General features: G+C 41.9%; 1 protein-coding gene across 1 annotated transcript; it reads right to left on the minus strand.

The window, feature by feature from the left end:
• Nucleotides 1-1,665: 1,665 nt before the first annotated feature.
• Nucleotides 1,666-19,303, minus strand: mynn (myoneurin). The gene is given in 10 exon segments (XM_034187797.1): nucleotides 1,666-2,868; nucleotides 2,942-3,068; nucleotides 3,421-3,513; nucleotides 5,384-5,562; nucleotides 10,193-10,352; nucleotides 10,769-11,934; nucleotides 13,082-13,229; nucleotides 13,232-13,364; nucleotides 13,453-13,476; nucleotides 19,256-19,303. Coding segments are annotated over 7 exon segments (1,968 nt in total). The 5' UTR covers nucleotides 13,359-13,364; nucleotides 13,453-13,476; nucleotides 19,256-19,303; the 3' UTR covers nucleotides 1,666-2,868; nucleotides 2,942-2,973.
• Nucleotides 19,304-25,124: the final 5,821 nt, after the last annotated feature.

Consider the following 25,124-nt stretch of genomic DNA (forward strand, 5'->3'; position numbering starts at 1 on the left):
GTCTATTTAATTGAGTCATTAAATTCTCCACTTTGCAATATTAATCCATTAACAATAATAGCAAATAAAATCATTCCACTGATCTTGTTTTTGTCTTTAGTTTTATTTGTAAGCAGGTTAAACTTTTACACATTTTTTTTTAAACACAGCTTCTGTACATGCTGCTATTTATCGCTAAAACTAAAACAAAGTAGGAACAAAGTCGACATAAGTGAAACATGACGAGGGTCTTCAAATGGACTAAATCCAATTTTCAAGAACACAGCTGTCTACAATAAACCACAGACTGAAATATGTGATAAATAAAACTAACTACAGCTGAAACAATCTACACCAGGTCTGGTTACATTAAACTACCAACAGTCTGCAGACTTGACCGGTTTAAGATTCCCAGTTGATCTGAATTGCAGACATTTGAACTGTCTTTGATTCAAAACCTCACATCTGATTCCATCCAAATACAATAATCTGAAGTCCATCCTGAAGGCTCATAAGCCAACCAAGTGCCTGGTCCAAAAACAGTACAAAGTCCTGGTTTGAGTGAGAAAACCAGGACTGATCAAATCTAAAATTGTGTGCAGCCAGTCTTTTTTTTCTTCAGGAGGTTCATCCTGATTTTTTTTTTTATCTGCAATGTTTCTACCTCAAATGCACCTAAAACAAAGAAAAATGTATCAACGATCAAATGATTCAACTCTCCTTTATGAGCTTTCCTGAGAGAACAGGGCCCCCCCCCCCCCATCAAAAGAACAGACACTAATATCTGTCGAAGAAAAATAATTCAGCAAGATCCAAATATCAATCAGCTCTTAATTATAGGGTACTTTTATAAATCTTAAGAGAAAAAAAAAAAAAAACTTAATTGAAATGCAAAAGGTTGCTCAGAAGTGATTAAAAAATATCTCATCTTGTGTTTTAACATATTTTCATGAAATTAAAAAAAAAAAAGACAATACATTTAACTGCAGCAAATTGAAGAATTGCCTGAACATTTTTTGTTTTGTTGAACTGAATAATCTCAGTCTGATTCCTATCGAGTTTAAGCAAGACAAATATTCTGGAAATTACACCAGAACTTGTGGCTTCACAATCTGAGCAGGCTGAACTTTTCTCATGAAGAGCCAGCTGAGAACAGCGTGCAGGTTTCTAACAGACGACGCTGATGTCGTACGTTTATACTGTTAAGTTCGTATGTGCTAAAACGTAAGACCTGCAGCGTGAACAAAACCCCGACAACTTCAATGATTTCTTGTCATCGCGCTCCCTCCAGAATATAACGATGGCCATGATATAAACTCCCGCAGGGAGCTTCAGACATAAGCATTAAATTCCTGTTGTCTGTTATTTTATTGTGTTTGAAGCGCACACAGCAGTGACGACACACAGAAACCCACTAATTACCCACAATTCCTTACTCTGAATAAGCCAAAAGCCATGCTGACGTACAGCCGTGAAAACAGTCTCGTTCTCACATCAGCCCAAATCAGTTCAATTTTGCAGACTCATTTGGATTAGAAACAAAAACATGATAAACAACCTTCACTGACGTTCATCTGAGTGCTAGAGACAAACAGAAGTTTGAAATAATAAAGTACCTGAACATGGGATTTGATTAGTTGTGCAACATAAATTGATTAAAGAACGAGATGAAGATTAAGATGATAAACATTTTTTCAGTACCGACCCAGAGCCCCGAGCTCAGTTTACTGGAGAATAAAAGAAACAAACAAATGAACATCCCGACAGCTGACTGAAGCTTAGTGTTGTTGTGAGAGGTCATTAATTATACCAAAGTTCATACATACAGTCTCGCCCCATTCATGTTAATTATGGAACAATAACAGATGTTGTGTTGGAGTGTAGCTATGAAAAAATAAGTTTTGATGACTCTAATGGTGGACCACAAACACTCAACACAGTGTCTCAGGAAAAACTGGTGCAACATCCTGGTTTCACGGTTTGCCAGTAAGAAAACATGTCGGACTGCTCTGAGGCCAATCATAGTTTTATTAATTAACCATTTGGGTATGTGATCAATTAAATTCATAGATCTCTGAAAACAATGTTCTGCTGAGTACGTCCCATCTCTACATGCATCCTGATTTTGGTTTGTTAGCACATTTCCTCAAAAACACAGCAAAGTTCACCAAAAATTATAAGTGACAACAGAATTGTGTTTGAAATGCAGTGACACCTGACCAATCACAAACGAGGCAGCGGTCAGACTGTGAATATATGTTGAAAGTGAACGTATTTTGGTTTTACAAACCTCCATGAACACACCATTTGAAATTTTATTCAAATTTGCTGTACTGAGCTCGCTTTCTTCTGGCCAAGTCGTTTGGTGCAGAGATCAGAAGAGACGTTCTGACACAGACCACGGAATGTTGACCCTGGATTCAAACAAATGACAACTGTGGCTTGAACTCTTTAAAAGTGTAACATGTTCCCGGGGGGTTGTCTGGTCTGGCCTCACTGCTGAGGAGGGTTGTGTTCGGGGCTGTCCACTGTCCTGATGATGACGATCTGCTCCAGGCTCTGCGCCGGGGAGGCCGGCGGCCGCAGCTGCTCCACCAGGGCGTGGAGCGTGTCCGAGTTGATGGTCTGCTCCTGATCAGCTTCGAAGGTCACCTGGTCGGAGCTGGAAATGGAAGTATGAAGGGGCTCCACCTTGAAGTCCTGGATGTCGGGAGCTCACCGGCGACATGGAGGCGGCGGTGCCGGCATCAGCTGTCATGACTTTTGGGTTTGGGGTGGCCGGATCCGGGTTGGGTGGTTCGCCACCTTCAGGCACGGCGACTAAAACTTTGTCCTGGGTGAGTTTGCTCTGGACGAACGCCACGGGATGGCTGGACGCCAGCAGGACAACTGCAGACACAACAGCTAATTAGAACCTGGCGTTGGAGAAAGCAAGGGGAGACTGTGACCGCGCTGAACTCACCGGCTCTCGCTCTTTCTTTATGCTGCCGCATTTCATCGGCGTGCGCCTTCTCCTGGTGTTTGATCATGTTCTTCACGCTGCTGAACCTGTTGCCGCACAGCAGACACTGCACGCTGGAGCTGCCCCTCTGCACAAAAACAAATGCACCCGTCACGCCCAATTACATCGCAGGACCAAACAACATTCACCATTTAAAAGCAACCAGGCACAGTGCATACACACGGTTAGGTCCACAAGTATTTGGACACCAAGACAAACTTTTCTATCTAAAGCAGCCTGTCAACAAAATCTGAGTGAGGGAAGCCACAAAGACACATGACAACTCTGAAGGAGTTACAAATTTCAGTGGCTGTGATTATAGAGATTTTTTTTTCCTCTGTTTCTTCAGTCACAGCTTCACAACAGTGGAACACAGAAAGACTTTGAAATCTAGGTTCAAGTTAGCCAGAAGCAGCTCCTTTAGACAAGCCTGGACTCACCTGGATGGAGTCTCCGCATGTGTTTTTTCAACTCGGAAGATGTCACATAACTGGCCTCACATTGTGGCTTTGGACATTTGTATGGAGTCTCACCTGAAACACCAGAATCCATAAATTACAGGAAGGGATTCAATTTTATCTATTTATGAATACTTTTGGGAAAAAAACCCCATTAAAAACAAGGTTTAAAAACACAAAACATAAAGCTGGTCAGAGTTACAGGAAATTGCAAAAAAATAAAACAAGATTGTACCAGAGGAAAGGAACACCTTAAAAGAAAGCTCAAAAACACTCCTGACTTTTGTTCATCAGCTTTGGAACATGGAGTAAACCTGCGGTGTGGGAACTTAGAGCACGGACGGGTACATACAGCTCCACAAGTTCTGAGCGTTAAGAGGGTGCAGTGCTGCTCAGGATTCTGCAATTTAAAAACAATCTTAAAAATCAGCATCGAACATGAACAGGAACCCAGTGCAGTGAGGACAACAACAGGTCCTGATCCAACATCCTGGTTCAAGTTCGTACTCTAACAGCTGCATTCTAAACCAGCTGGTGAAGATTCCTGGTACTGGTCTCAAGCAGACCAGAAGACAGAACGCTGAAGTAATTTAACCCATGATCACATGATCCATTGTCTCCATGTCAGCTACAGACGGCCGAGGCAGAATCTTTGTAATATTATGCAAATCTAAAAAAGTGCTCCGGGTCACCTCTCAAATATGAAATCTGAATGAGGAGGTGTGATCAAAGGTCAAGCAAAGAGTCTCAACTTCATCTCTATGGGGAATAAGAAAGCCATCCAGTTCTGTGCCATCAATACCAATACCTGTACCAATATCAATACCTGTACAACTTCAAGACTTTTCTGGCTTAAAAAGTAGGAAACTAAACAACACCAAGTTTTTGTTTTGCTTTTAACTGAGGCCAAGCAAACCTACACACTGGCAAAGACTGTGCGCACACTATAGGAATGTAGAGCTGTACTGTCAGCGTAACAGTAAAAACTAAAGTCATTACTGCAGACGTAAGAAGGGCCAGAGCAGACTCTACCTGCTGAGGCGACTCAGGCCCTTTGGAGTGCAGGGGGCGCTCTTGAGGACCTTCTTTGACTCTGTGGTGGCAGCAGCCATTTTCTACGGAGTGGTCTACTGTAGCAGCAGTATCACAAGTTCTGAGAGGAGGAGACTTGACAAAGTGATTTGGAAAGCCAGCTCTGTCCTGGGAAGTCCCCCGGACTCAGTGCAGGAGGTGGGAGAAAGGAGGAGGATGGCTAAGCTGTCATCCCCGCTCTGTGAAGAGCTCCCACCCCATGAGTGACACCCTGACTGCATTAGAAAGCTCCTTCAGCGACAGGCTGCTCCACCCAACATGTGTGAAGGTCCTTCCTTCCTGCTGCTGTCAGACTCCACAGCCAGCACTGTTCCCAATAGACCACTCAAATCATTAATATCATTATATTAATTTCTGATCCATTTGCTATAATATTACACATTCTGTGCAATACTACTTGTACACTCATGTACAATATTATAAAACATTATTTATAGTGTAATCTATTCTACTGCGTATATTGTTGTTCCACAGAGAACTTGACTTCCGTATTTTGGTAATTATTTTTCTTCTACCTTATTTTTGCATACTTGCACTGTTGTTCTGTGACTGTCCCTGTGCTGCTGTAACATTGTAAATTTGTAAATTTCCTCGTTGTAGGACTATTAAAGGATTATCTTATTTTAGATAATCCAGCCCAGAGGAGCCGTGGAAAAAAAAAAAAAAAAAAACAGGGAGGGGAGGAAGAAAGAACTAGTGGATCCAAGACAGAACCCTGGGTACCTCGTACTTCACTGCCAAAAATTAAAATGTCATGCCATCTTAAGAGACATGAAGCAACTAAACTGATAGTGATCTTAAGAACAGAAGAATCTGACCACAGATTCCAAACCAGTTTTTGTGACAAACCCACCTGTGTGCTTTCGCGCATGTGCGATGAGTGAGGAGGAGACGGAGAATGACATGCCACAGAGGTCACACTGGTACGGCTTTTCCCCTGTGTGTCGTCGCTTGTGATAAGTCAGCGTGCTGGACTGAGCGAACGCCTGACCACAGATATCGCAAACGTATGGCTTTTCCCCGCTATGCAGTCTGAAGTACACAAAGGAACACACACACACTCACAGTCCCTCAATGTGTCTTTACAAATAAACAACACAATACAATTAGGGCTGCAACTAGCAATTATTGTTGATACTGATTAATTTATCAATTGCTTTTTGCATAATCTAATCATTATTTTCCAATTTGTCTATTATTCCACTGGTTAGCTAAAAAAATATTTCCTCATAAAAAGCATTTTATTATATGTTCTGGGTGTTGTTTTATTCAGTAACTTTAATGTTATAGATTACTTTTTAAATCTTTAGTTTTGAACTGAACCTCAGATCTGCATTGCTGATTATATAAGAATTATAGCACCACAACCAACCACCGATTATTACCATTGTTGAATCATGTCATTGTACAATTATGCATTTCACATCAAGAAATGATAAAATAAATACATTTTCTTATAACCACATAAAAGGTCAAAATAAAGTTGACGTATAACAGCACTTCAAAATGTTTCTTTAGAGTTATAACAAATTAAAGTCATGATCCCTATAGCAACATTCACCACATTAAAAGCAGTGAAAGAGGTTTTACTAATTGGTTTAGAACAGTGTAAAATCAGTCAAAACTATTGTTTCAAATTATAAAAGAAAATCAATCAATCAATCAATTTTTTTTATATAGGGCCAAATCACAACAAACAGTTGCCCCAAGGCGCTTTATATTGTAAGGCAAGGCCATACAATAATTATGTAAAACCCCAACGGTCAAAACGACCCCCTGTGAGCAAGCACTTGGCTACAGTGGGAAGGAAAAACTCCCTTTTAACAGGAAGAAACCTCCAGCAGAACCAGGCTCAGGGAGGGGCAGTCTTCTGCTGGGACTGGTTGGGGCTGAGGGAGAGAACCAGGAAAAAGACATGCTGTGGAGGGGAGCAGAGATCGATCACTAATGATTAAATGCAGAGGGGTGCATACAGAGCAAAAAGAGAAAGAAACAGTGCATCATGGGAACCCCCCAGCAGTCTACGTCTATAGCAGCATAACTAAGGGATGGTTCAGGGTCACCTGATCCAGCCCTAACTATAAGCTTTAGCAAAAAGGAAAGTTTTAAGCCTAATCTTAAAAGTAGAGAGGGTGTCTGTCTCCCTGATCTGAATTGGGAGCTGGTTCCACAGGAAAGGAGCCTGAAAGCTGAAGGCTCTGCCTCCCATTCTACTCTTACAAACCCTAGGAACTACAAGTAAGCCTGCAGTCTGAGAGCGAAGCGCTCTATTGGGGTGATATGGTACTACGAGGTCCCTAAGATAAGATGGGACCTGATTATTCAAAACCTTATAAGTAAGAAGAAGAATTTTAAATTCTATTCTAGAATTAACAGGAAGCCAATGAAGAGAGGCCAATATGGGTGAGATATGCTCTCTCCTTCTAGTCCCCGTCAGTACTCTAGCTGCAGCATTTTGAATTAACTGAAGGCTTTTTAGGGAACTTTTAGGACAACCTGATAATAATGAATTACAATAGTCCAGCCTAGAGGAAATAAATGCATGAATTAGTTTTTCAGCATCACTCTGAGACAGGACCTTTCTGATTTTAGAGATATTGCGTAAATGCAAAAAAGCAGTCCTACATATTTGTTTAATATGCGCTTTGAATGACATATCCTGATCAAAAATGACTCCAAGATTTCTCACAGTATTACTAGAGGTCAGGGTAATGCCATCCACAGTAAGGATCTGGTTAGACACCATGTTTCTAAGATTTGTGGGGCCAAGTACAATAACTTCAGTTTTATCTGAGTTTAAAAGCAGGAAATTAGAGGTCATCCATGTCTTTATGTCTGTAAGACAATCCTGCAGTTTAGCTAATTGGTGTGTGTCCTCTGGCTTCATGGATAGATAAAGCTGGGTATCATCTGCGTAACAATGAAATACCGTCTAATAATACTGCCTAAGGGAAGCATGTATAAAGTGAATAAAATTGGTCCTAGCACAGAACCTTGTGGAACTCCATAATTAACTTTAGTCTGTGAAGAAGATTCCCCATTTACATGAACAAATTGTAATCTATTAGACAAATATGATTCAAACCACCGCAGCGCAGTGCCTTTAATACCTATGGCATGCTCTAATCTCTGTAATAAAATTTTATGGTCAACAGTATCAAAAGCAGCACTGAGGTCTAACAGAACAAGCACAGAGATGAGTCCACTGTCCGAGGCCATAAGAAGATCATTTGTAACCTTCACTAATGCTGTTTCTGTACTATGATGAATTCTAAAACCTGACTGAAACTCTTCAAATAGACCAAAGATCATTTGTAACCTTCACTAATGCTGTTTCTGTACTATGATGAATTCTAAAACCTGACTGAAACTCTTCAAATAGACCATTGAATTTTTGAGAGAAAAGGAAGGTTGGAGATTGGCCTATAATTAGCTAAGATAGCTGGGTCAAGTGATGGCTTTTTAAGTAATGGTTTAATTACTGCCACCTTAAAAGCCTGTGGTACATAGCCAACTAACAAAGATAGATTGATCATATTTAAGATCGAAGCATTAAATAATGGTAGGGCTTCCTTGAGCAGCCTGGTAGGAATGGGGTCTAATAAACATGTTGATGGTTTGGATGAAGTAACTAATGAAAATAACTCAGACAGAACAATCGGAGAGAAAGAGTCTAACCAAATACCGGCATCACTGAAAGCAGCCAAAGATAACGATACGTCTTTGGGATGGTTATGAGTAATTTTTTCTCTAATAGTTAAAATTTTGTTAGCAAAGAAAGTCATGAAGTCATTACTAGTTAAAGTTAATGGAATACTCAGCTCAATAGAGCTCTGACTCTTTGTCAGCCTGGCTACAGTGCTGAAAAGAAACCTGGGGTTGTTCTTATTTTCTTCAATTAGTGATGAGTAGAAAGATGTCCTAGCTTTACGGAGGGCTTTTTTATAGAGCAACAGACTCTTTTTTCCAGGCTAAGTGAAGATCTTCTAAATTAGTGAGACGCCATTTCCTCTCCAACTTACGGGTTATCTGCTTTAAGCTACGAGTTTGTGAGTTATACCACGGAGTCAGGCACTTCTGATTTAAAGCTCTCTTTTTTAGAGGAGCTACAGCATCCAAAGTTGTCTTCAATGAGGATGTAAAACTATTGACGAGATACTCTAACTCACAGAGTTTAGGTAGCTACTCTGCACTGTGTTGGTATATGGCATTAGAGAACATAAAGAAGGAATCATATCATTAAACCTAGTTACAGTGCTTTCTGAAAGACTTCTAGTGTAATGAAACTTATTCCCCACTGCTGGGTAGTCCATCAGAGTAAATGTAAATGTTATTAAGAAATGATCAGACAGAAGGGAGTTTTCAGGGAATACTGTTAAGTCTTCTATTTCCATACCATAAGTCAGAACAAGATCTAAGATATGATTAAAGTGGTGGGTGGACTCATTTACTTTTTGAGCAAAGCCAATAGAGTCTAATAATAGATTAAATGCAGTGTTGAGGCTGTCATTCTCAGCATCTGTGTGGATGTTAAAATCGCCCACTATAATTATCTTATCTGAGCTAAGCACTAAGTCAGACAAAAGGTCTGAAAATTCACAGAGAAACTCATAGTAACGACCAGGTGGACGATAGATAATAACAAATAAAACTGGTTTTTGGGACTTCCAATTTGGATGGACAAGACTAAGAGTCAAGCTTTCAAATGAATTAAAGCTCTGTCTGGGTTTTTGATTAATTAATAAGCTGGAATGGAAGATTGCTGCTAATCCTCCGCCCCGGCCCGTGCTACGAGCATTCTGACAGTTAGTGTGACTCGGGGGTGTTGACTCATTTAAACTAACATATTCATCCTGCTGTAACCAGGTTTCTGTAAGGCAGAATAAATCAATATGTTGATCAATTATTATATCATTAACCAACAGGGACTTAGAAGAGAGAGACCTAATGTTTAATAGACCACATTTAACTGTTTTAGTCTGTGGTGCAGTTGAAGGTGCTATATTATTTTTTCTTTTTGAATTTTTATGCTTAAATAGATTTTTGCTGGTTATTGGTAGTCTGGGAGCAGGCACCGTCTCTACGGGGATGGGGTAATGAGGGGATGGCAGGGGGAGAGAAGCTGCAGAGAGGTGTGTAAGACTACAACTCTGCTTCCTGGTCCCAACCCTGGATAGTCACAGTTTGGAGGATTTAAGAAAATTGGCCAGATTTCTAGAAATGAGAGCTGCTCCATCCAAAGTGGGATGGATGCCGTCTCTCCTAACAAGACCAGGTTTTCCCCAGAAGCTTTGCCAATTATCTATGAAGCCCACCTCATTTTTTGGACACCACTCAGACAGCCAGCAATTCAAGGAGAACATGCGGCTAAACATGTCACTCCCGGTCTGACTGGGGAGGGGCCCAGAGAAAACTACAGAGTCCGACATTGTTTTTGCAAAGTTACACACCGATTTAATGTTAATTTTAGTGACCTCCGAAAAAGCAGCAAAAATCATCATGTGCATCATCAATCATCATGACCAAAAAAAGCCATTTTCTTCTTGCTAAATGTTGAAGAATAAATCAACTATAAAAATGCTTCAGCCAGTAATCATAGTGATTACTGCTAAAAGACAATCAATCCACTGAATACTTATAAATTAAGTGTATCTTGATGTACCTGACGTGTATTTTGTAGTTGGACGAGGTGGCAAATTTGTAGCCACAGCGATCACATTTGTACGGTTTCTCCTCCCCGTGGTACATTCGACGGTGAGCGACCAACTGGCACTTCTGAGCAAAACACTTCTCGCAGTCTGAGCAACTAAATGGTTTCTCTCCTGCAAAAAGTACATGAGAAATATAGAAACAGTGAGCAAGGTGGATCTGGGTGCTGATCTATGATACTGTTTACAACTGATTAGTTAATGAGCGATCTCTTGTGGTTATTACATGTTATAACATTAAATCTGTTAATTATTACCATGATGAAGTCAACAGATGTTTTAACCCCCACCAAGAATGTGGGTGGAAGTCATGTGATCACTTGTGTAGATACACAACAAATAATTTCAAAGACATTTTTTGGACAAGCAGGCCTTCAGTCAGAGAAGTGTTCTTCAGACTCAGCTTAATTTAAACTTTATTTACACTGGTTATTTTTGGACAATCAGCTTTGAAGTTACCAGACAATGTAACTGTTAGCGTAGACACTGTTAGCATAGACAGTGTGTGATGCAGATTCACAGTCCCTCACCTGTGTGGATTCGCAGGTGTGTCTTCAGCTGAGTTGCTTGTCTGAAGGTTTTGGAGCAGAAGATGCAGGTGAATGGTTTCACCCCCTCGTGGATCTTCCCGTGCCGCCGCAGGCTGCTCAGATCTTTGAACTGTTTGTGGCAGTCCCCGCACGACCGCGGCTCATCGCATGTTTCTGAATCTGCTCCAATCTCACCCTCTTCTTCCTCTTCATAGTCATCTGCCCCTGTTCCGCTGCTGTCTTCTCCATCGTGCCTCATTCTCCGCCTGCGTCGTCCTCTGCCTCGCTCCCCGCCGCGGCTTCGCCCCCTCCCGCTGTCGTCGCTGCTCAGCCGCCCTCTCTTCGCTGGAGACTCTTCCTGCGAAGGGCTCCAATCTGCCGAAGTGTCACCAGTCTCCTTCACGCTTGCGTCTGAATCGTCCACATTCATGCCTTCATTTTCACACCCGTCTCTCTGGTTGCTGTTGTCCTCCTGAGTTTTAGTTGCACCATCAGTTGAGCTGCACGGCTCCGCCTCCTCGGTGTTCAAACTCTTTGGGGTCTTAGGAGGCCGGCCTCTCCTCTTGCCCTGAGGTTTTGGAGTTTCATCAGATAAGCTGGGCTCCAACATATGCTCAACGCTCCCAGTCTGAGGAGTCTTTGCGGGTCTGCCGCGCTTCCTGCCCAGAGGTTTAGCTGCATCCTCGGATGAGCCCTCCGGGGATACCTGCTCCACACTGACATCCTTTGGAGTCCTGGGGGGTCTGCCTCTTTTCTTACCCCCAGATTTTTCTTCACATAAGTTGCTCTGACCTGCCTGAGCACTGCTCAGACTTTTTGGGGGTCTTCCTCTCTTCCTAATCAGTCCTGTCCCAACAGTCTTTATAGTTTTGGGAGTGTAGTCTCCATCACTTCCATCTGCCTCTTCCACACACACATTTCCCCCACTCTCCTCGTCCCTGCTAACATTCCCATCCTCCTGCCCGGTGACAGAGATGGACAGGGGGACTGGAGAAGTGGGGCTGCCAGCAGAGCCTGGACTGTCTCCTCCCACTCCAGCTTCTTTCTCCACCTCAGGCTGCAATGCTTCACCCACGTCAGAGCACTGGTAACATTCCTCCAGATACTTCACTGCCTCAGCCATTCCCAAGAATGTAGCTGCTCGACGTACAGCAGCCTGTCTGGTACTGGATACACAAACATCGACATGAGTTAACAGGATGTCCCCAAACAGACACACAAAACCTTTAAGTCTGACACCTTAAGACTACTTTTTTTTTTTTTAAGTCAAAACAGATTGCTACCAGAATGCAAGTGTATTACAATTTATAATCCATAATTATGATTTGGTGCAGAGAGATTTGTGAGATGTAGGTGACAATCTTTCATGCAGACAATATCAAGCAGTGCAGAGCGCACCCTCTGGCACGTATGTGTGAAACAAAGAGGGGGAGAAAAGACAGACGTAATCACATCTTAGCCGTTTAAAGCCTGTAATGTATGTCAATTATTACTTAGTTAATGTGATCTAAGCTTTGTCATTTTTTTGGCCTGCACCAACTGCACAAGCAGCACAAGCATGTTTTTGACCAAGCTGACCTGCAGGTCTACCCATGGCTGCCCACAGGTTACAGTTGACACACACATCACTACTCTGTGGGCCAACAAACCACATTCAGAAGCAGCAGCTATTTGTGTCAGGATGGAGGAAACGATGCATTATTACAAGTTATTTCAGCGGCACTCACTCCTTTTCCCACCGTCTCCCTCAATCGCTCTCTCTGTCTCAGAGCTACCGCCAACATTCACATAATGGGAGTGGATTGGATTCAAATGAGACAAATTTTAGCACACTGAACAGCTCCCTAGTAGCATTGTGTTCCTCTCATTCAAACAACAAAGCAGTTGAAAAGAATCTGGTCATTTGTGAACACTAAGGTCTAGAGACACTGTAGCGGTAAAGAGCAGTGAAATTAACCTGAAATATTTTTTGTCTTCTTCTGTTTGCTGGTGGGAGGAAACTGTGCAAACTCCACCCAGAAAGTTACTGGACAGTGCGGGAATCGAGCCACAGAAATTCTTGCTGTGAAGAAACTAACCACTAATGAAGAATGGTAACTACTAATCCACATGATGACCCACAAACAAGTTATAGCCCATGTAGTCTATTATAGATCTGCATGTTGATTTGGCACATGTTTTACACCAAATGCTATTCCTGACACAAATGCCATTGCACCCACAGCACTGATGCACAAAAACGTAAGCACCTACAACCATAAGAGTCAGACTGATCAGTTCAAACATTATGAAGTTCTTTAGTCACATCTTTACCTGCTGAGGTTCATGCGTCCTGTGTAGATAAACTCCAACAGCTTCTCCAGCGCGTAGCGGCTGACCTTCTCGGGGTCCAGGGTTATTACGCTCTTACCGTCGTCAGCTTGGGCAGAGAAGTAATTGCTGAATGCAGCCAAAACATTCGATGGGCTCTGAACTCCACATCTCTCACCACGACAGTTATGTCACACAAGAAGTCCATTTCCCGCTGCTCATGTAAGCGCTGCAACAGCAGCTTACTGTGATTGGTGACATGAGCCGTCGCTGCTGCCATGTTGCACTGGACGAAAAACAATCAACGGCACTTCATCTGTAAGATTTAATTTTCCTCTGGGTGGAAATGATATGGTTGGTTTCATATTACTCACCTTGTGAAGATTCCAATGTAAAAGCTAGAAAACAAACAAGAATATTTCAGAAAACAACAGTGACCTCTAGTGGCCACCAGGACCTCATGCTTAGCAACAAGGCTCCACACACAACTTTATAGGCCTGTCTGTCTTTATTTGCTGTGGTCATTGTCAGGGTTGTCACCAGGACTTTTTCACAGCATGGGGGGAACTTAGCGGGGCATAGCCATGCGACGAGAGTTGTAGGCGTGAGTACTGTAGGAAATTTAGAACACTTTGAAACACTATTTCCTGCATTTTAAGGGTCACTTTGTGTTGCTAACTGGGAAGTTAAATAACATGCAACAGTTCCTTTAAAAAAAGAACAAAACAAACAAAAACAAAACAGAAAAGTCACCCCATGCTGGATAAATCACTGCATAGGGGCCCAAATCCCAGCAAAGGGATCTGCTATGTTCAACTGCAATGGCAAGAACCCTTATTGTGCATGTCAAAAGATGCCAAAATGGTCCTCAAATGGGTCCTCGCTGGTCCTCACCTTTATCCATCATCACACAAAGGTCCAGAGCTGAATACACAGTAGTGTTTTTTTACAGAGTTCATTATGGAAATTTTAAAGCCTGAGTGCTTCAATCCTACACTTGTAATGCTGACCGCAGAGAAATCAATATACAGAAACAACTGACTAATCAATTACTCAACATCAACAACAACACCACCACCACCAAAAAATGTCAACTATGCTGGTAATCATTTAAATGCAAATCTGGCTGACATGACGGAGAGGAGAAAGGTAGACATATTGTGTGTGTAAGAGACCAAGTGGAAGGGAAGTAATAGCAGGAGCATCGGCGGTGGGTTCAAGTTGTTGTACCATGGTGAGGACAGGAAGAGAAATGGTGTTGGGGTCATTTTAAAGGAAGAGTATGTTAAAAGTGTGTTGGAGGTTAAGTGAGTGTCTGACAGGGTGATGAGTGTGAAGTTGTAAATTGAAGTGGTGATGATGAATATCATCAGTGCATATGCCCCACAGGTAGGTTGTGAGATTCAGGAGAAAGAAGAGTTCTGGAGTGAGTTAGATGAGGTGGTGGAGAGTGTGCCCAAGCATGAAAGAGTGGCGATAGGAACGGACTTCAATGGGCATGTTGAAGGGAACAGAGGTGCTGAGGAAGTAATGGGTACCATATTTTCTGCACCATAAGGCGCACCGGATTATAAGGCGCACCCTCAATTAGCGGGTACTTAACCCTTATAAAAGGCGCATCGGACTATAAGGCGCAACCTCAATTAGCGGGTACTTAACCCTTACAAAAGGCACACGCTAAAACATACAGTCTACAAAAAAAATGTCACGGAAGCAAAACAGTGAGTTTATTTGAACTTTATTCTAGTATGTACTATTGTCACGGAAGCAAAACAGTGAGTTTATTTGAACTTTTTAACATCTTTGAACTACCGGTATTTAACAATATGGTACTCACATTATTTTTTATTATGGTTCTGTCACCCATCCATCTAAGTCCTCATCTTCTGTATCTGAATTGAACAGCTGGGCAATTTCGCCATCAAACACGCCAGGTTCCTGCTCATCTTCCCTCTCATCATCGTCGGAGTCAGTCTCATTGCCAGGTGGCTGTTCAGCAATGATGCCGGCTTTCGCGAAAGCTCGGACAACAGTTAAAGCAGAAACCTGAGCCCAGGCATCCACAATCCATTCACATATGGTGGCGTAACTCGCCCAGCGCTGCCTCCCCGTCTTAGTGAAGGTGTGTTCGCCGTCTGTCATCCATCGCTCCCAAGCCGCTCGCAACTTCACTTTGAATGCTCTGTTTACACCAATGTCCAGTGGTTGGAGTTCTTTGGTTAGTCCTCCCGGAATGATAGCAAGCTCCGAATTAGTTTTCGTGATGTGGTTTTTTACAGTAGCGGTGAGATGGGTGCGCATGGAGTCGCAGATCAGCAGGGACGGTGATGCGTGGAAAAAAACATCCGGTCTCTTTACATACACGTCTCTCAGCCACTCACTCATTTTCTCCTCGTCCATCCAGCCCTTTTGATTGGCCTTAACGACGACTCCGGCTGGAAACATTTCTTTTGGCAGCGTCTTCCTCTTAAAAATTACCATAGTTGTAGTTTCTCTCCATTACCATGGCAACCAAGAACAACAGTGAAAGCCGACTTCTCATGGCCTGTGGTGCATATGGATACCGTGCTGGTCCCCTTCTTCTCCACAGTATAGTTCATGGGGATGTCAAAAGTGAGCGGGACCTTGTCCACGTTGGTGATGTGGTTGGGCTGGATCTTTTTTTCTGTAATCTTGTGTCTGCAGTAGGTGCGAAAGATGGCCAGCTTTTCTTTGTAATCCGCTGGGAGTTGCTGCACCACGGTAGTCCTCGCGCGGATAGAGAGCTGGCGCCTTTTCATAAAACGAAAGCACCAAGACGGACCTCCGTCAAAGTTTTTGATGCTCATGTCTTGTGCTATCATTTTTGCCTTCAGCCGAATGGTGACTGTAGAGACGCTTCTCCCGGCTGTTCTTTGTTCGATGACCCATTGCTCGAGTTGGTCTTCCAACTGTGGCCACCTCGCTTTGTTTCCGCGGAAACTCCGTTGGTCTTTTTAACTTGGCGCAGTTCATTTTCTTGTTTCCTCCACTTACGTACCATCGATTCATTTATCTTGAATTCTCTCGCAGCTGCTCTATTCCCATGAACAACCGCGTAACTGATAGCCTGCAGTTGAATTGTGCCTCGTAAGCATGTCTCTTCGCTGGCGCCATTTTCGGGGGTCCTTAGACAAACAAATGTTTTGCAGGATACCTGTAGTATAACTACCGGAGGAGTGGCGGAGGTAAGTGTACGTACCACAGACTCACGGACTCTTCTCTGATTGGTTTATCTCTGCAGCGTCCATACTCTACGCTACCAGCGTACGTACTTTACATATTACGTAATGTTCTCCAATTGGTTTATCGCTGCCAGCGTGCGTACTTTACGTATTACGCCCCTGTGTCAGCGGGAATGGTCCGATATTCCAACGGTCAAAAGACGTCGGTCGTTTTTTACAGATTTTGGAATTCAGTGCGCACATAAGGCGCACCGGATTATAGGGCGCACGGATGATTTTTTGTGAAAATTTAAGGCTTTTAGGTGCGCCTTATGGTGCGGAAAATACGGTAGATATGGTATCAAGGATAGAATGTGGGAGGACAGACAGTAGTTGATTTTGCAAAAAGGATGGAAATGGCTGTGGTGAACACCTACTTATAAAAGGGAGGAGCACAGGGTGACATAGAGTGGAAGTAGGTGCACACAGGTGCAGGGTTCTCAGCAGGATTTTTGTCAGCGTAAATAGGATGAAAAAAATCACCTTAAGAACCCGGGGGTTCGGGGACTGCTTAGGCTTCGACCCAGCTGAAGCTTTTGCTTTATGGGCTTATAAAGGGCCTAATTTGTTTTTTGTTTTTTTTGTGTGTCTGTGTTTTTTTTTTTTTTTTACTTCAAAATATAGAGTAATCAGAAATTAATCTTGAAGTTAAAAAAAAAAGTTAAAAAGTTCTCCCCGACGGAACGGAGGACGTCTCATTTTGGGGGCAGTTTTGGTCAGTTGTAGTTTGTCTGTTTTACAGCGTTTGGAAAGAGGTGTCATTTGATTTAAAACGGCGATTCACTTTGAAGTTATTGACTGTGGAATGATACATCTTTCCACCTTGGCAGAGAGCTGCAGCAAATCCACCACATACACAGAGCAGAGGATATTATCATTATTATTATTATTATTTTCATGAGGGACACTAACTTTAGTTTAGAAAGCAGAGAAGTGGAGATATTAAGATTCCAGTCCATGGCAGAGAGCCGCATCGTTGACTGCCCCCAAAAAAAGGCACGTTAATGACGAATGAATAAAAACGGTCCGTGTGAAGGCGGGAACAATTCTCACAGAAAAAGAGTCCCGTTTAGAGACTTTAATCAGCAGAAATGGCTTTGGTACAGGCTGATGATAAATTGTGGATGCGCTGCTTCTACATCAGAACCAGCGGCTCCACAATCAACAGAGAAATGATTATTATCCCGTTACACACCCTCAAAAACAATGTAACATCCCAACTGCAGTGTAATTTTTTATTGTAACAGTGTAACGGACCGTTACGCTGTTATAATGCTGGTGAGAACCTTGAGGTGGACTACATTCTGTGTAGGAGATCCAAGCTAAAAGAAATTAGAGACTGTAAGGTGGTGGCAGGAGAGAGTGCAACTAGACAGCACAGGATGGTGGTTTGTAGGATGACTTCAGAGGTGATGAAGAAGAAGAAGAGAGTGAGTTCAACAAAGAATCAGATGGTGAAGCTGAAGGAGGAAAACTGTTGTGTGAAATTCTGGTGAGGTGAAAGAAGCACTGGATGGAGGGGAAGGAATTTTGGACAACTGGAAAGGTTATGCACATGTGGTGAGAGAGACAGCTAGGAAGGTACTGGGTGTGACATCTGGACAGAAGGAAGACAAGGAGACTTGGTGGTGGAACAAAGACATCCAGGAAAGCATAAGGAGAAAGAGGTTAGCGAAAAAGAATTGGGCTAGTCGAGATAGTCGGAAAGATGAAGAAAGTAGACAGGACTACAAGGACATGCGGTGTAAGGCAAAAAAAGAGAAGTGGCAAAAGACAAGGAAAAGGCATTCAGCAAGCTGTACCAAGAAGATGAGTAGTAAGGAAGGAGAAGAGTACTGGTACCGATTGGCCGGACAAAGGGCCAGAGCTGGAAAGGATGTGCAGCAGGTTATGGTGGTAAAAGATGCAGATGGTAATGTGCTGACAAGCAAGGAGAGTGTGTTGAGAAGGTGGAGGGAATATTTTGAGAAGCTGATGAAGAAAATGAGAGAGAGAAAGAGCTGGATGATGTGCTGAGTAAATCAGGAAGTGCAAGGGATTAGTAAGGAAGAAGTGAGGGCTGCTATGAAGAGAATAAAGAGTGGAAAAATAAATAAATAAAATTTCAATTAGTTCTAGTTTTTCAATATTAAATTATAATGTATTATACAATACATGAATAATTACATTAATATTTAACTCAAATATATAACTTTTGAACATCTGACAAAATAAATAATCTGAAAGTCACAATAATCTCCAGAAAAATGAAATGGGCATTTTAAAAATATTGACAGAGTTTACAGATCAAGCTCTTAAATAATAAATAAATAAATTATATAGTCACAACTTTTTATGCAAAGCGTATGGTTAATGGATAAACCAATTAAATTATCTTAGTCAGCTGTCCTCTTTAACGGATTACGCTGTTGAACAGAACAGTTAATAATCAAGTGATTAATGAAAGATGACGGCGGGCTGTTAATCGATCATCTATAATGATCAACACCGTGTGATACGTGAGAAGAAGCAGTTTTGGAAAATAAAAGCTCCGCCCGCTAACACAACAGGCCCAACGCCCGAGCTAATGCTAACAGCGTTGTTCTACAGCGATTGTACAGCGTCTGCTGACGAATATTTTACCGTACTGCAACGCCTTCATAAAGACCACAGCAACCGAGCAAAAACCGCTAGAAGCGGTTCGGTTCTCCGGTGTGCCGGAGTGGCCGGTTGATGAGGCTAAAGCTAGCCGCTTCCAGCTAAAAAAGGCGGAAAACACTGTGCTCTTATTTCGAAGGATTGACGCTTTGTACCGGCGCCGATCACGCAAGTTGGCACATGTTTTTTAAAAGACTTACTTCACCAACAAGGGCGCATAAACACGTCCACAAATATTAGACATTAATCATATAAACGCGACATTTAAAACGAATGTATAAAAAGCAAAAAAAAGTACCTTCTAATATCCGCAAGTTCCAGCCATTATCCGCGACGGACAGAAGCAGTTCTCGCGAGACCTCTGCTCGTGTCTTCGCCTGCATTCTTTTTTTTTCACTAATTCACTATATTTAAACAGGTAGAAACCGTTACAAACACGCAAAAAACGCCCCAGTTTTCACCACGCCGAGGTTTACAGCTGCTTTCTGAAACATTTGTAAAGCGATTGAGTTTCATCGAACTGCAAATCGTTTCTTTTAGCTTCAGTACCGATTGTCAACACTAGGTTGTGCACTTGCATCACCATAGCAACGTGTTTCAAAACTGGCTGTTTCAAATATTTCGAAATTGGTTCAGAGTTTTGAAATTATATTCTCTGAAATAACACCACCGCAGGAAAGTGCAAGGAGGAAGAATTTCGTGGGGGAAAAACCTCAGACAGTCAGAGAAATGAAGAAAGTCGACAAGCAGCAGTGTGGTAAGATGAAGAGTGTGAGGTGGTGAGGAAAGAGGAAGTTTTATGTGAAGTTTAACATTAATGAAGGAGAATAGGGCAGCAGGCACAAGCTGGAGAGGTGTGCAGCAGGTTCAGATCGTAGAGGATTGCTGCCAAGCAAGAAGAGTATGGTGAGAATGTGGATGTCGTACTTTGAGGAGCTGATGAATGAAGAAAATGAGTAATCATTTTATTTTATTTAACCTGGTTAGTTCCTTTAAGATCGAGACCTCTTTTGCAAAGGAGACCTGGACAATTCTAAAGTTTCCAATTCACCTAATCTGTACGTCTTTACATGTGGGAGGAAGACTTAGGTTGAATTGGTTCAATTCCCAAATCACACAAACCTATCAAAATGCCACTGAGTGAAGTCCTTAAACCTCAAGGTGTTTGCAGGCTGCAGCTGAGCACCTTGCAGGGCTGCACGCTGACGTCTGTGTGTGAGTGAATGTGGTGCATCACTGTCTGCATCAGATGGAAAAGTATTATATAAATATACTTTTTATTAAGATCAGTGTTTTAGTTAAAGCTGGCCATGCATATTATTGAGTAACATCCCTAGAACTTGCTGTATCTCTCTGTATTTCCTGTTCCTGTCTCTCTCTCACTGGCTTTCTCTGGCAAAAATAAAGGCTGAAAAGCACCCCCCCCCCCCCCCCCAAAAAAACAATAAATAAATATATAAAATAAAATGAAATAAAAACCGCAAAACTGTCAAACATCTTGAATTTTGCAGAAGCTGTACATTGCTGGGCGGTGTGGTGGGTGAGTGGTTAGTGCTCCTACCTAAGAATGTCATGGGGTTGCTTCCCTACTTGCCCTTTCTGTGAGGAGTTTGCATGTTGTTTACGTCGCTGCCCCACCCACCCTCACCCCCTGGGGCTCCAACTTTCCCTGACTTCCAAACTTTAAATTGCCATAAGTGAGAATGTGATTGTGTTTGTCTGTGTATATGTGGCCCTGCAATAGACTGGCACCCTGTCCCAGGGTAGACCCCACTTCATGCCCTGTGAATGCTGGCATAGGCTCCAGCCCCATGACCCTTGTTTGGAGTAAGAGGGTGTAGAAAATGACTGAAGGTGCAGAGCCAAAGTGCCCTGTGGTTGACGTTCAAACACTCCTGGTGAAATCTTGACCTCTGCTAACAGTCTGAGCATCAAGTGGTCTTCAGAAATTAGATCCAGATTCAGATTATTTTATTAATCCCAAAAGGGACATTAGTGCAGTATACAATTGGTCATGGAGTAATGATGCTGAGCAGCAGATGTGAAGAACAACACTGCATTGGAGATAATGTGGAAATGTTTCCTCCTGACAGCGTATGTGCGCGCACGCACACACACACACACACACACACACATGATCACAGATTTGGGAGATGGTGCAGGAAGTAAATGCAGTTTCTTTCTCAGCGTACAGGATTATCCAGACTGTGGAATGAGTGGAATGTCAATCTGCCATCGAACCCTCCTCTGTTGACACCAGCTCACCTGTATTTCCTGTCACTCAGACCTGCACGCTGAGGTTACGGGGTGAATTTTTCTTAGAAAAATTAGAGATTAAAACCTAGATTTAGTTTAATTGATCTGCTGTCAGGATACACATGTACAAAAAACTGTATGAAGCCAACAGGATCAGGTTATTGTTGACTACGTCAATTAGAAGGATGCCCAACAGAGATCATACCTCTGCCACCACACAAAATATCTCTGAATAATAATGACCTCCGGCACAACAAATTAGTGTGCAACATGTGGGGAAACAAATGAAGGAACCCTGTCACTTATATATATATATATATATATATATATATATATATATATATATATATATAATATACATATATATATATGTATGTATGTATGTGTATATACACTAGCTGAGTTAGCCATTGTACACACAGGTAAAAGAGAAGAATTTTATCCATGCAATTGTATATTGATGTCACTTTAGTTAAGGTGCAGTAAGTTGCGTTGCATCGTGTGTATGTTGTCGTCATTAATTTTCACAGAGCAATTTGTGACATTCATGAGACTCAAGTGAATGATGATGAAAGCTGACAGCAGGTCAGATCCCTGCAACACTCTGACAGCCGCACACAGCAGGTACATTTTAATTGAAAAAATGCACGCTTTACCTCCTACGCAGCGTACGCTAGCCTGTTTCGCATTGTAATTGTAAGTAAAGTGCAGCTGCTACTGTAAGTAGAGTGTGATGCTACCTGGCCTGAGTACCACGTGAACTGTGAAAATAAGGGCTCCAGTGAGCGGGTTGTGATCTAATAGTACAAGGCTGACTGTGTGTGTGTGTGTGTGTGTGTGTGTGTGTGTGTGTGTGTGTGTGTGTGTGTGTGTGTGTGTGTGTGTGTGTGTGTGTGTGTGTGTGTGTGTGTGTGTGTGTACATGTGCTTTCAACCTAAGGGGGACCTCCCCCTTGGTGCCCCCAGTCATCATAGTAAGATTGCTTAATTATTGTGGCTGTGCACAGCGAACACACACACACGCGGTCCACTGTATATATTCAGGCCTGCAAAACATTAAAAAAAGGTGTGATGGGGCCATTTTAGGGCTCATAATGAGGTTAAAAATAATAATGTTATTTTCAAACAGGTGGTGTAACATGTGATTGTCATCATAATTTGGTACAAACAGCAGTATCTACCCAGATCTACCCCTGGTGGTTCCATGGTGTCATGGATGCAATGAAGCGCAGCACCAGAACATGCTCTCTTGCTTGGCTTGACTTAAAACAGATATACCTCAAAGAAAGACTGGAAAGGATGTGCATATTTCTTCCTCTAAAGTGAAACAATATCATGAAGTGATTCAAGGAATCTGGAGGAATTTCAGTCACAAATACAACTCAGCCCTTAGTTAGCTTTGTGCTGAAGTGGTGTTGACTTCTTCTGTGCTTGAAGGCTTCCAGGTTGGACCATCAAATAGTGAAAATGTGTATTGTGGTCAGAATAAATCAGTATTCAGATTGTTTTTGTAAGTAACGGATGCCTTTATGCTCCAGGCCAAGACGAAAAGGACCATCCAGACTGTTATCAGGACCTAAGTTCAAAAGCCAGAGTCTGTCTGGTCTGGGGTTGTGTCAGTGACCTTTGTCCAGAGGTCATTTACACTCTATGTTCCAGCATTAATACCAGGAAAAGTACACTGGTTACTTCAGAACAACATATGCTGCCTTCAAGACGGACGTCTTCCAGGGGCGCCATGCATGTCTCCACAAGATAATGAAGAAAGAACCACATTCTGCACACATTACAAAGGCATGGCTGCAGAAGAACAGCGTATGGGTACGGGACTAGGACTGTCTGCAGTGCTGACCTGTGGAGAATCCTGAAAGAAAAAATGCAACAATGACGCCCCATACTGTTGCACCTCTTTTGTAGGAAAATTGGGACACAAATAATCTGAAATGCTTCGTCACTTTGTGTCCTCAACACCAAAATGTCTAGTGTGGTGAGAAGGAACGACAACATGGGAAATAACGCGTGGGAAATACCTTGGTGTCCCAACTTTTTTGTATGTGTGCAGGCCTGAAATGCATGAAAAAAAACACTGAAATATCCTGAGTTCATTCTGTCTGCATGTGAAATCAAGTCAAGAAATTTAAGAATCATTGGGTGATTTTTTTTTTTTTTTTTTTTTAACTTTTTTTTTTTGGTTCTTTTCCCTTTTATCCCAGGTTTTTGTTGATTTTGGTTTGTATTTTTGTACTTCCACTTGTACTTGTGCAACACGGGTTGATTGTGTTTTGATCTCTAAAGGAGAAACTAGTTTCAAGGTGTGGTTTACAGAACCGGTTTTGGGTCAGTTCTGTCAAGTTAAAGAGAAGCAAGCTAGACCAAATAGAAATAAATGATTTGTATTTCAAATAAATGTGGTTATTTAATTACATAGCGTTTTCAAGTTTGTGTTTAATTACACTTTAATTGAACTTTGACTCATCATCAAGAGGAAATTGGCTATGAACAAAGTCAAACAACTCAAGTAAAAAAAAAAAATCCTTTTTTTGTCAAGCAATTCAGTTATTGTATTTCAATCCATTAACAAATGTTCACTTTAAAAAGATGTATGGGAAGTCTGTAAATTTTAAATGGCTTTGGACTGCTCCTGGTCTAATTTTATTTTAGCTACAACCCCTGGCAAAATTATGGAATCACGGCCTCGGAGGATGTTCATTCAGTGTTTAATTTTGTAGAAAAAAGCAGATCACAGACATGACACAAAACTAAAGTCATTCAAATGGCAACTTTCTGGCTTAAGAACCACTATAAGAAATCAAGAAAAAAGATTGTGGCAGTCAGTAACGGTTACTTTTTTAGACCAAGCAGAGGAAAAAAATATGGAATCACTCAATTCCGAGGAAAAAATTATGGAATCACCCTGTAAATTTTCATCCCAAAACTAACACCTGTATCAAATCAGATCTGCTCGTTGACATCGACCCTATGCCATGACATTGACCCTATGTGTCTTTTTGCAAGGAATGTTTTCACAGTTTTGCTCTATGGCAAGATGCATCATCTTGAAAAATGATTTCATCATCCCCAAACATCCTTTCAATTGTCCAAAATATCAACATAAACTTGTGCATGTATTGATGATGTAATGACAGCCATCTCCCACGTGCCTTTACCTGACATGCAGCCCCATATCATCAATGACTGTGGAAATTTACATGTTCTCTTCAGGCAGTCATCTTTTAAATCTCATTGGAACGGCACCAAACGAAAGTTCCAGCATCATCACCTTGCCCAATGCAGATTTGAGATTCATCACTGAATATGACTTTCATCCAGTCATCCACAGTCCACGATTGCTTTTCCTTAGCCCATTGTAACCTTGTTTTTTTTCTGTTTAGGTGTTAATGATGGCTTTCGTTTAGCTTTTCTGTATGTAAATCCCATTTCCTTTAGGCGGTTTCTTACAGTTCGGTCACAGACGTTGACTCCAGTTTCCTCCCATTCGTTCCTCACTTGTTTTGTTGTGCATTTTCGATTTTTGAGACATATTACTTTAAGTTTTCTGTCTTGACGCTTTGATGTCTTCCTTGGTCTACCAGTATGTTTGCCTTTAACAACCTTCCCATGTTGTTTGTATTTGGTCCAGAGTTTAGACACAGCTGACTGAACAACCAACATCTTTGCAACATTGCATGATGATTTACCCTCTTTTAAGAGTTTGATAATCCTCTCCTTTGTTTCAATTGACATCTCTTGTGTTGGAGCCATGATTCATGTCAGTCCACTTGGTGCAACAGCTCTCCAAGGTGTGATCACTCCTTTTTAGATGCAGACTAACGAGCAGATCTGATTTGATGCAGGTGTTAGTTTTGGGGATGAAAATTTACAGGGTGATTCCATAATTTATTCCTCAGAATT

Source organism: Thalassophryne amazonica, chromosome 1 (genome assembly GCF_902500255.1).
Source record: "Thalassophryne amazonica chromosome 1, fThaAma1.1, whole genome shotgun sequence".
Lineage (NCBI taxonomy): Eukaryota > Metazoa > Chordata > Actinopteri > Batrachoidiformes > Batrachoididae > Thalassophryne > Thalassophryne amazonica.